At 48.7% G+C, this 11,720-nt stretch overlaps 4 protein-coding genes across 4 annotated transcripts; 2 read left to right on the top strand and 2 right to left on the bottom strand.

Moving 5' to 3' along the window:
• Window position 1: 1 nt before the first annotated feature.
• On the bottom strand, window positions 2-1,769 carry F4822DRAFT_436263 (isocitrate lyase; the record flags this gene model as incomplete). The annotated part of the gene is made up of 2 exons (XM_051462292.1): window positions 2-1,395; window positions 1,469-1,769. 2 exons carry the CDS (start codon window positions 1,767-1,769, stop codon window positions 2-4), a joined length of 1,695 nt encoding a protein of 564 aa, XP_051318405.1.
• A 1,360-nt stretch (window positions 1,770-3,129) lies between these two features.
• On the top strand, window positions 3,130-5,284 carry F4822DRAFT_135147 (citrate synthase). Its single transcript, XM_051452763.1, has 4 exons — window positions 3,130-3,261; window positions 3,358-3,542; window positions 3,597-4,295; window positions 4,365-5,284. The coding sequence occupies exons 1-4, from the start codon at window positions 3,214-3,216 to the stop codon at window positions 4,855-4,857; spliced, it is 1,425 nt and encodes a 474-aa protein (XP_051318404.1). The 5' UTR covers window positions 3,130-3,213; the 3' UTR covers window positions 4,858-5,284.
• A 1,856-nt stretch (window positions 5,285-7,140) lies between these two features.
• On the top strand, window positions 7,141-7,886 carry F4822DRAFT_425831 (uncharacterized protein; the record flags this gene model as incomplete). Its single annotated transcript, XM_051460421.1, has 3 exons — window positions 7,141-7,314; window positions 7,368-7,589; window positions 7,641-7,886. The coding sequence occupies 3 exons, from the start codon at window positions 7,141-7,143 to the stop codon at window positions 7,884-7,886; spliced, it is 642 nt and encodes a 213-aa protein (XP_051318403.1).
• Window positions 7,887-8,805: 919 nt separating this feature from the next.
• Window positions 8,806-10,439, bottom strand: F4822DRAFT_425830 (glycoside hydrolase family 16 protein; the record flags this gene model as incomplete). The annotated part of the gene is made up of 2 exons (XM_051460420.1): window positions 8,806-9,547; window positions 9,628-10,439. The coding sequence occupies 2 exons, from the start codon at window positions 10,437-10,439 to the stop codon at window positions 8,806-8,808; spliced, it is 1,554 nt and encodes a 517-aa protein (XP_051318402.1).
• Window positions 10,440-11,720: the final 1,281 nt, after the last annotated feature.

Here is an 11,720-nt window from a genome sequence, read left to right as displayed (position 1 = left end):
TTCAGTGAAATTGACCCTCTGTGTTTCCTTCACCCATACTCTTGCTTCCGCTGCTACCGCTCTGGATCGCACCCACGATACCATCCATGTAACTGGCGCCACTCCACTTCTGATGCGTTAGAACATCACAACCGAGTTCCTTTTCGCGTCGCTGGACAAGGTTGACATAAGCCAGCATACCATCTTTCTTATACTCTTTGGCCAACTCATTCGTGATAGTAGCGGTACTGTGCAAACCAGCAAGCGAAATCAATTGCAGCACAAAGCCCTCCTTAGCAATGTCCCAGATGAAGGACTTAAGTGTCACATCGGTGAAGCCGTGGGCCATCCAATTGAATGACGGCGATAGGTTGTACACGAGGCCCTTGCCTGGGGAAGCTTCCCTTACTGCGCGACCAAGCTTAGCTGCAACCTCGACTTTTGGATCACCGGTCTCGACCCATAGAAGGTCGGCATAGGGAGCGAAAGCAATGGCTCGCTTTGTAGCGGCTTCCATACCGGCACGGTAGTGGTAATGGCCTTCTCTAGTACGCGGGATATCCCAGCTAAAGGCGATGGGCTTGGTGGCGTACTGGTTCGCGAGCTCACGACGTTTTGTAATACCCATGTTGCGATCGGCCTTAGTAGCTCTGAGGTAAGCATCGATCTTGTCTTGTGATACGCCCTGCGATGTCAATTGCTCGACAGCAGCCTCGTCGAAAGTCATTAATCGGGTCTTCTTCACCCAGTCGGCTTCGAAAATGTCAATTTCTGCACCTGATGCACCTGCAGCCTCCATCTCTTGTAATGTCTCTGCTAAGGGCGCTGTGCCCTCTTCGGCGACACCGAGTATGAATTCGTGATCCCGTACGTCGACCGCACTTGAAATGAGTCTACCACTTTCTGAGTCGGTACGCGCAATTACTAGATTCTCGGTGCCCATGACGTCCCATTGGAAGCGGGCAGTATTCAATCGGTTGATGTGTTCGCCTATAGGTACTAAGACCTTTCCTGCCAGGTGACCACATTTCTTGCCGCCATGTAATTGATCCTCAAAGTGAACAGCGGCGGCGCCATTTTCAGCAAACAATTTCGCGAGTTTCAGCACAGCAGTCAGCCCACCATGGCCAGTATCTCCATCGGCGACAATAGGGCGGAAGTAATCAATATACGGTGTATCCTTCCGGCCTTCCGGTGTTAATTTCCGTCGCAGGTCCCATTGTTTTCGGTCGTGCATCGATTGTGCTTTAGCGAGACGTTGGACTTGGTTCGGTACGGTATTATAAGGGTAGTCGCCAAAGTCGGGGGAAACTTCGTTGGTGGTGGTGAGGACGGCGGAACATGCCCAGCCAGAGATGTAAAGGACTTCTTGATGTGGTGCTTGTTGCGTCATTTGTACGGGATCGATAGCGCCCACTGTTTACGAGCGAAGGTTAATAGTTATTAATATTTGGTATTTTGTTATATGGTATTTTATATATCAACGTACTAGTATGTATCGGTTCCCCTTTCGCTAGTCTCTCTTTGATTAAGTTGAAGAGTTTCCTCGCCATAAGGGAGCTCGGATAATTCTGGAGCTGTGATCCTCGTTTCGATACGACATCGGCAGCACTGTACGGCCTCTTAATACCTTCGAACCTAGGCGACGCCCACCATTCTTTTACATCTTTAATCTGTTGCTCGTATAGAGCATCTTCTGTGGCACCAGACTTTTGAGTTTCTGGTAGGAGTTGGAACGAATCGGATGGGAGTGTCGCAGATACGGGCGGATTTACGGGAGGTAATGACATTCTCGTCGCTGTGCAAGATAGTGTTCTGGAGAAAATCACACGGCTCGAGGGACGAAGAGGAAGTATGGCGCCTCGAGGAGCTCGAGTTACTGCTCGGCGGAGCATCATGATCGTTTTCGGCCGTCAGATTGGAAGCTCGATGTAATGTGACAACAGTGTACCTAAAACGAATGGAGGAACTTCGAGATTCACCAAAACACAATGCCCATCCTGTCGCTACTTTGGTACTCCTTCAGACGGTCGCTATATATGCAAATGCATATACATCAGTAAGCAACAATTCAACGTTGTTAAAAGATCGAGATGCTTCAGTAGAATTATTAGAGTTGACAAATCTCGACATTACGCCGATGGCATCCGACCAGCCGTAACTTAGCGTGGGGCACCCCGCGGTCGAACAAATGCCCGACCAAGCTTCCCTAACTTCCAAGGTTATGCCCCGCGGGGCAAACCGATCAGGGCCGATTCTAGTTATGTACCTCCACCACTATCTGCACTATTTAGCTCGGTACCCCATGTAAACCTTGGTCTGCAACTTTCCTCGTGCTGTTTTCCGTGTCTCCAAATGAGGTCATAATGAAGAATGAAAATACACGATCCCCTCATTCCCATTGGGCAATTCCATCAATTTATTTCACTTTTCTCCGGTCTTAAAATGTACATACGTATATCCGCACAGATCTATGTAGGAACATATGTATCTTCACAGTACCTACATATGTACACACACACATAATGAGGGGATAAGCCAGCCCGCAGCCGAGGTGATCCCGCTTTCAGGGGTTGAAGAGCGACATCCGGGATGGTCGATTGTCGATCTTCTTGTTGATCCGAGGTCGGTTATCTGGTTGTCTGGTTACATGTTTTTTACCTGTTTTGTACCTTATGTAGGTGTTGTACTTATGGGTGCACATGCGGCGCTATCTTAAGTTTATACGTACATATACCTTAGGCGTACCTTATACTGGGAATTGTCAGCCAACGGGCAAACGGGGTAAGGGGGTAGCGCGGGTTCCCTCGGTTATGCGTGGGGATGAGTTACCATCGTTGCAGTCTGGGGAAGTAGCTTCGGTGGATATAGTACTTAAGTTGGTAGGTACCTTGGTGTTCTGTAAGCTCCAACTCTCTCCCCCACATCAGGTCATATTGTCTCGACTTGGGAAGTTGCTAGGCGTCCGACGTGTTTTCCTTGTTACTTTTTTATTCCTGCGCATATTTATCTTTTTACCTTTTTCTTTTTCTTTTTCTCCAGCTTCTTCCCGTTTTGCCCATTGACGACGCAGCTTTCTCAATTGCGACGGCGTTCCGAGGTCTTTGTGCTAGAAATCCACATGATACCTTCGAACTAGAACAAACCCCCCAATTACAGCGCCACTACAGTGGTTGATTCTTCCCGTGTCCACCGAGAATATACTCCCTTGTTACCAGTTCTTCGTGACTTAAGATGGCGATGAATCTAAGAACCACAGCAAGGGCTTTAAAAGCCGTAAGGGTAAGCATACCCTACAGAAAACACAAAACAATACATGCATATTGTCTTGTCGCATTTAATCATAGGAAGAGTTGAAATAACTAATGTTCTGGATAGCCACGTGCCGTTCCGGCCGTGCTTGTGCCCACAGCCAAGTCATACTCTACCGCGCCTGAGCCCGATTTAAAAGAGACCTTAAAGCAAGTCATCCCGGCTAAGAGGGAACTTCTCAAAAGAGTGAAGGCCCATGGCTCAAAAGTCATTGGCGAGGTGAAAGTTGAAAATACTATCGGTGGCATGAGGTAATATTCCGGGTAACACAGCATATCCATTTGCAAGGACTAACCTAGACATAGAGGATTGAAGGCCATGGTTTGGGAAGGATCCGTACTCGACGCAAATGAGGGAATCCGATTCCACGGTCGAACAATAAAGGACTGCCAAAAAGAGCTACCAAAAGGCAGGTCGGGAACAGAAATGCTTCCAGAAGCTATGTTCTGGCTCCTCTTAACCGGCCAAGTGCCGTCTGTTAACCAAGTTCGTGGATTGTCACGCGAGCTCGCCGAGCATGCTCGACTTCCCGACTTTGTGAACAAGATGCTGGATAGTTTTCCTCATGACTTACATCCCATGACTCAATTCGCCATGGCTGTCAGTGCTTTGAATTACACCTCAAAATTCGCAAGGGCTTATGAGCACGGTTTGAACAAGGCCGATTACTGGGAACCCACTTTTGACGATGTTATCAGCTTGCTTGCCAAGCTACCTACCATCGCCGCCAAGATATACCAAAACTCGTACCGCGATGGCGGTGCATTGCCTGGCGACGTCGATCCCGAACAGGATTGGGCCTACAACTTCGCCTCCATGCTAGGCAAGGGCGGCGAGAAGAACGAAGACTTCCAGGACTTGCTAAGGTTATACCTTGCACTTCATGGAGACCACGAAGGCGGTAACGTCTCAGCTCACACCACTCATTTAGTCGGAAGCGCTCTTAGCGACCCATTCCTAAGTTACAGCGCCGGCCTCCAAGGTTTGGCCGGACCTCTTCATGGGTAAGATTCCGCCTTTTGAGTTTCGGCTATCGTTCGCGATATCTCGCGATATCTAATAATTATTCGTAGGCTCGCTGCGCAGGAAGTTTTACGTTGGATTCTCCAAATGAAGGAGAGCATCCCGAAAAACTACTCCGAAAAGGATGTCCATGACTACTTATGGTCGACGCTTAACAGTGGCCGAGTTGTTCCCGGCTACGGACATGCCGTCCTTCGCAAGCCTGATCCCCGCTTCGAAGCCCTAATGGACTATGCAGCTACCCGCCCCGCAATTGCTAACGACCCTGTGTTCCAACTCGTCAAGATCAACAGCGAAGTTGCTCCTGATGTTTTGATAAAACACGGCAAGACCAAGAACCCGTATCCCAATGTTGACTCAAGCAGTGGTGTCTTGTTCCACCATTACGGCTTCCACGAGACTCTTTATTACACGGCAACGTTCGGCGTGAGCAGAGGACTTGGTCCTCTAGCTCAATTGATCTGGGACCGTGCTCTCGGTCTACCAATTGAACGACCCAAGAGCATAAATCTAGAAGGCATATTGAAACAAGTGGAAGCATAAACGAAGTTGGGTGCCTTGTCGAATTTCTTTAGCGCTTCTAGTAAATAGCTCCGAGCATTAGATTTTTTGGTCTCGCTGATGAAAGCATTGCTGTCATTTTTGGATTATAACGGTTCTCTTCTTGGATAGTTCATTAGAGGTGGCGGAATATCATCAATATTGTAGAGGGAATGAAGCTACGATGAGAGATTATGAAGGTTCGATGAGCTTCCCGATTTATCGCCGCTTTGAGGTACCCGGTCGCAATTGTGAAGAATCAAGCGGAATTGGCATTATCGTCAATAAAGTTATCATTGTGAGCCCTCAGCTTTAGCAGATGGACTTTTCGCGCGCCATTAGTGAATGACGACAAGAGTCAACATCGCGCTCTTGATGGCACGATCAAAATTGTATCTACACTTTGTTTTCTTGACGACATAGCTTCCAGCCTGGCCCCTCAGCGGGGTGCCAATGCGACATTGAAAGCTCCGATTGTCGAAATGAGCTAGTTAGGTGATTTGATATTGTCTCGGCATGCCTATAAGTGGGAATATTTATATTAATCGCTAAAAACTTCTTAGTTGCTAGATCGCAGGGAAATATTCTAAATTTGGGTCCTGACTGGGTACGGAGCGTATTGCGATAGTTACTATACGCCTGCGCGTACGACTCTGTTGTGTCGCCCTTTGGTATCGTTACATATGTCAGGTGGTCGAGACAACTTCAGCTGCAAGTCCAGATCATGCAGCTCTTCGTTTGCACAACTATTCAAACGGTACATCGTCCATCGGAACCCACTTCGTCGTCACGAACTAACTCGGTGAATAGGCGATCTGGCCCATGAGCGATATCCCCATTTGGTTCACTATCTAGATGAGAGAGTATTCTCGGGACTGCCTGGAACTATCGAAATAAGAATACGGACGATTCATCGTGATCTATCCTTGAATAACCCTTGAATAACACGTGTGAGCAGCATGCGTCTTGGGCCTAGCGCGCATTTTCCCCTGGCGCTCGTCAAGGCGGCTAAAGAGGTTAAAGAGGTTTGAGGGACCAAACAGGGAGATTTTCCCTCGTGCTTACGATTAGAGTCATACATGATACTGTGTTCTAGCCAGTGTTCGCCAGCGGAGGCACCCGGGTCAGCATGGCGTCCCATTAGTATTGCTTCTGGATTTTCCCATGCCATCGAGATCCTAATTCTAGATCCAGAAATTGTCGCCCATTGCTATGAACCCTCAGTCCGGACACCCAAAGGGAGTCAAGTCTAGTGGTTACCGGTCCGGAACCTTGACACGACACCATCCGACCTATGTTCGAAGCAATCTCACACTACGACCAAGTAGGACGAGAAATATCAAATAGAATGGGCTTTGATTCTCGATCCGAAAAGGCTGTAGTGCGCTTTCCCTCTAATATGCAGTGTGACGAACGATCCGCTGTGTAGGTACAGCTGCTACATTCTAATGTGAATAATCCATGTTAGCATACGGATAGGCGAACGGTATGAACAAATAATTAAGCTTAATCTACGATCACCTCGAATTCATTCAAAATAGCATCAGGTATGATATCCATGTCCGGATATTCGGTAACTTTATGAAACTGCCATACGAACTGGGCGGTAGGTCTAATTAGATCTACCTTGTCCATATTGCTCGTATCCAGCTTGGTGTTTTCAGAGCCTCCGTAACCCACACCTCGCCCGCAGGTTCGAACCGAGTTCCAAATCGTTGGATGATGCGTTGCTTCCCGGCTATGTCATGTGGCCAGGTTCACAGTTGTCACCAAGGTCCCGATGTGCTGATGTTTCTATAAAAAGAATTCCGTACCGAACCAGCGGACTAGCTATATGAGCTAGGCTTCCTGGTCTTAATATGAATTCATCTATTCTTCCTCGACCATCAATTCAACCGCAAATTTATAGATGAGGCTGGATGGTCCATGGCTAGGGTTTAGCTCCCACAGTTCGAGGTCTAGGTTCGCAATCTATTCCCGAAATTAATCAGCTTGCGTTCTTACGACTTCTCACGACTTCTCGTCATGTTGTCTAGAGCGGCTTGGTTCGCTAGGGCCTATCTCCGTGACGACCGGAGGACCAAACTTGATCGTCCGGCTAGGCTTCAGCATTGAACTCGATCGACATGCTTGTGATGACGATGAAAATATTATAAATACGACCTCATCCCGCATGGAGTAGATCCTTTCCACATCAGCACAATCAAACAGTTCCTCACTACCGGGTCTCAATTAATTCGCATACTCACTTCCCTACACCAGCTCTTCCAACTATAACCAATCAAAATGCGATCCTTCGCCGCTCTTCTCGTTCCCGCCCTTGCTGCGGCCAACCCCATCGGAATCATCAGCAACGGTGACACTCCGTCCCCGGACTCAATCACCATCGTCTCCGCTTCCGCTAGTGGAAACGGTTGCCCCCAGGGAACCGTAACCACCGATCTCTCCGTTGACCGAAAGGTAAGAATGAGCCCTCTGACCGGAATTGAACCCATAACTAACCGGCCGACTAGGTCATCACTTTCGGTTTCGATGCCTTCCAGGTCTATACCGGACCTGGCACCAAGCCTGCGGACAAGTCCAAGAACTGCCAGCTCCACTTGAACCTCAAGTACCCCGGTGGCTTCCAGTTCGCCGTCGTCGAGTCCACATACCACGGTTACGCCCAGCTAGAGGAGGGTGTTACTGGTACCTTCTACTCCACCTACTATTTCTCCCAAGATGCCGCTGCTACCGTAAGTCTCCTACTCCCTAACCTTGCGCAGTTTTAGTGACATATCTGTCAGACCACGACACGAACCTCCATCGACGGTGGCGGCCTCTGGGTCGACGGCCAAGTATACACCAAGCAGGACCAAGTCCCAACCGCCTCCGTCATCTGGTCGCCCTGCGGCGCCACCGGAATTCTCAACGTTAACAACCGCATTGCCTTAACGTCGAGCAACACCACCGCCTCCGGCCAGATCTCCGACGACGATGCCACCGTCGCTTTCACCCAGCAGGTCCACGTCAGCTGGCAAGCTTGCAAATAGGGGGCGAGATGAAAGAATTGGTTGCGCATGGTTACCTGGGACAACGGGGAATTTGGGAGAGGGGTGGTTGGTTTAGGGGATCAATTTTTGGGGATAAGGGGATAGGGGACTTTTTGATTACATGAGGAATAACCTATTCGTACACGCTATATAGGATAATCCAACTGTCCAACGTGTTTTATTTTGTCCGTACCTATTTCTTCCCTTCATTGCCTTGCTATTTTTTCCTCGCCCACCAAATAGGCCTTGTAAGGGGGACCTAGGAACTAAATGAAGGCGAGGCATTTGAAGGACGTCGTGATGTCGCCTTATCGAGATAACCGTAGGGCTACTAACCCCCACGACTAGCTCATGCGTCGTTAGGAGGTTAAAATTCAGGTTACATGCAACCCTCTCATCCAGAGATAGCATATCTTTGGGTTGCATGGAGAGGGCGCCAGGACCATTTCTAGTCCTTATCAAAAATTCACGATTTTGGGAATCATGCATTCTAAGGACGAAATGGCTAATCATACTATCACGAACAGCTCCATACTATTCACCTATGTGCTTTCTTAGCGACGATTTGAAAAACATCTAGGATTCAAAGCACCGCGATGCGTCAGATACAATCAATATTGATAATATTCAACAGCACTATATACAAGTAGTAGTAAAATCGCGCTTGGGAAAAACTTGACAGACAAATATCACAATAAATCGCAATATGGGGTATTCAAAAAATTAGATGACCTCATGAACCTATCGTAGCCAGCCGAAAGATGGAATGAGCATCTCTTCCTCACTCTCCCCCTAAAGCACATTCCGAACGTTCTCCTCGGTCAAGCTTCCAACGGCCGCACCTTTCGTAATAATCCAATCGAAAGACCCAAAGAAATCCATCTCATTATTTGCAATTGACATCGTTCAATTGCGACGATCACCGGTATCCTCCGTATTGACCATAGTTAGGTCCTGGGGAAGCGGGGCTACCAGGGCCACGGTTAGGCGCAGGGCTGTTCATTCGCGGACCTCCATAGCCACCATTTTGGGGACCTGGAGATCCCATCCGCATTGGCGCATTAGCAGGCGAGAAACTTCGGTTCATAGGTGATTGCGGGTTAGGAGCCGGGAACTGTGGCGGCAAGCCAGGGCTTTGCGAACGTATCGGGGATGCGAAACTGCCATTTCGTGGTGGACCACCTGGACCCGGTCGCGGACTAGCGATACGAGGACTCATCGCATCATCACGGAGTAGCGGCATGGCAGCGCCTGCACCAGCAGCACCGGAGCTCGTCGGATCCCAAGCCTTCTCAGGCGGGCCGGCGGAGCTTCCGGGTGGTGAGTCGGGCACAGCGTATGTCGTGGTAACAGCTCCTCCGGTCTTAGCATCGTATTCGGCACCGTTGAAAGCGAGCGCATCGGGGTCTCTTCCTTCTTTCTTGAATCTCTCGAGTTCCACGCGTTCTTGCTCTTGGCGCTGTGCTGCGAGGGCGGCCTCTTGCTTGCCACGACGCTTCTGCTTGAAGTAGTAGAAGACCAGAGCGACTAAGAGGATAGCACCGACACCACCCGCGGCGGCATAGACACCGGTCTTGGTGCTGGCGGGAAGAGCATCCCACTTCTGGGACAGGGTCTTCTCTGGCTCCTTGTTTATGTTTTCGATCGCAGTCGAGTTACCACTAAAGTCCGAAATGTTAGCTTCAAGTCAGTGGCACGCGCACAGGATATTCTCTATCCCTAATCTAGTGAGTTGGCTTACCTAGCGATCTTGATGCTTCCCCAGCTGCCGCTGTGGTCGCTGTAGGAGTATTCTTTTCCGGTAGAAAAGTCCTCGACGCGAGCGCTCTGAACGTACATCGTGTAAGGCGAGGAGTAATCAGTTACACCTCCAGCCCATTCAATGACACCCTTCGGTTGGTCCGGATCACCACCAGCCCAAATACCGAGACTGAGCTTCATCGGTGTCTGGGGATAGTTCCTTGTGTTGTTGGCTTCTTTCGGAGTGAGCGTACGAACAAGCTGCCCGTCAATATGCCACTCCAACTTGTCTTCAGTCCACACGCAAGTGTAATTGTGAAAATCGTCTTGCACTCCTCCATTGACTGGGTAGTATATCGCATTATGATAATCTTGTTCTCCCTTTCCAAAGTAATTGGTAGATACGTGTGTTGTGTTTCCTCCGAAAAATTCCCAATCAACTTCATCGAGCACATCGGAAGACCAGACGATGGAGCTGATGATTCCGGTACCAGGCGCTGCTTTCAGAAGTACTTCCGTCTTACCACCGAAAAAGTAGAAGTTCGAGTTTAAGGTCGGCGATTCGCCCTTTTTGGCGACTGTGAAGGCGCCTCCCTTGTCAACACTGTAGTCGACAGTACCGGCGGTCATGTTGAAAGTGCCATCTGGTGGAGTGGCATTGAAGTAGAAGGTATGTGCTGTGCTTAGCGCTGGGTCGGGGGGACAGGTTGCGTTCAATGGGTCGCAATCGGTATGAAGCTGGGCGGCGACGGGAGACACGAGGAAGGACGAGACCAGCGCAGTGGCCAGCACCAAAATCGATTGAGTCGGCATCGTGGTAGATGATCGAGGGCTCGCCCTCGGATTATAGTAAATTAGGAAAGTAATGATCGAATAATCGAGTCGGTCGTTTCGTTACGAAGCGAAGAGAACGTGATAGCCCCGTTATCTTGGCTAAGGGGTTTCGTTATTAAGATGTTTACTAGCTGTTGTGGTATCTTGTCGACTGCATAGTCTATAGATAGTAACTGGTATAATTCTTAGGTATGAACTAAATAGTATTGAATATAGCAAAGCCGGTTCGCTGTTTGACGGGTATGGGGGTTAACCCGTATAGAGAGAGCGACTGTGAGGGCCGTGATAAAGAGCGTCGTCGAAGGAATAGTTCGCTTCGAGGGAGTTAGGTAAGTACTAGAGAATATTGTATATGTCGGCAGCGCCGAGGCCACACGGTTAATTCAATTAAGTGATAAGGATCGTAAGTGTGTCGTTTCAAGTGGTTGCGCACACAGAAGTATCAAGGAGCGTGGGTATGCAGCTCTTAGGCTGTGCTATGATGGTAAAGCAGGTAAAGCATGAATGAGCGACTTAAGTGACTTAAGGTTCAATTGGGTAAGTGGATAAAAGAATGAATCAATTGACCTGGTCAACCCCTTATTCGACCCGTCTGCCCTTGTCTCCTTTGGAGGGCGCCGGTGATTGCGAGGGCCGCAAAAAGGCAAAGCCTGTTTGTATGGTGGCTTTCAGGAGAAAGGGGGGCTTTCTTCCCACCTTCCCGCCAGTCGGCTAGCTCAACATCTGGGGTCCTTGTAAAAAGATGCAGTAAGAATGTTAGATAAGACCGGGATCCTCGTCGATCTTGCAACGGGTACCGTTCGAAGCGATACTTGATACGGTTTAGATGATCGGCAATTAGCAGACCAATTCAGGGCGGTCGACTCCAGAACGCGGAGACGATGATGAAGTAATAATTCAGCCTAGTTAAAAAGTTGATAAAATAATTTCTTTGCCTTAGATATTCATTTTTCAATTCATTAATAAAGCATGTCTAAGTATTATAATTTCCATTGAGGTCTTCATATTGTTGGCCACACTAAGGGGCTACGAATACCTTACTATACGCGGCCTACGATATCTAATATGTGACAAAGATGATGCAAGCCCGAAAATAAAATTACAATACGACGCTATAAACGACTTTAGCGTTGTATATAGCGCCGAGAGCTTCGGCTAAGTCCAAGTATGTTTACCACACCAACAAAGCTCTAGTGAAGCTATCGATTCATATCACCACTTCATACCTAGGTAGTCAGGTAAAGCTTCAAGGAATCTTTC

The sequence above is a fragment of the Hypoxylon trugodes genome (genome assembly GCF_022578975.1).
Source record: "Hypoxylon trugodes strain CBS 135444 unplaced genomic scaffold F4822scaffold_2, whole genome shotgun sequence".
Lineage (NCBI taxonomy): Eukaryota > Fungi > Ascomycota > Sordariomycetes > Xylariales > Hypoxylaceae > Hypoxylon > Hypoxylon trugodes.
The sequence above is the reverse complement of the archived record's forward strand: the minus strand, read 5'-3'. Positions and strand labels throughout refer to the sequence as shown.

Coding starts and splice junctions, on each gene's coding strand:
- F4822DRAFT_135147 (XM_051452763.1), top strand. CDS start 3,214: ATGGCGATGAATCTAAGAACCACAGCAAGGGCTTTAAAAGCCGTAAGG. Junction 3,262..3,357: donor GGGCTTTAAAAGCCGTAAGG/GTAAGCATACCC, acceptor TGTTCTGGATAG/CCACGTGCCGTTCCGGCCGT. Junction 3,543..3,596: donor AATACTATCGGTGGCATGAG/GTAATATTCCGG, acceptor ACCTAGACATAG/AGGATTGAAGGCCATGGTTT.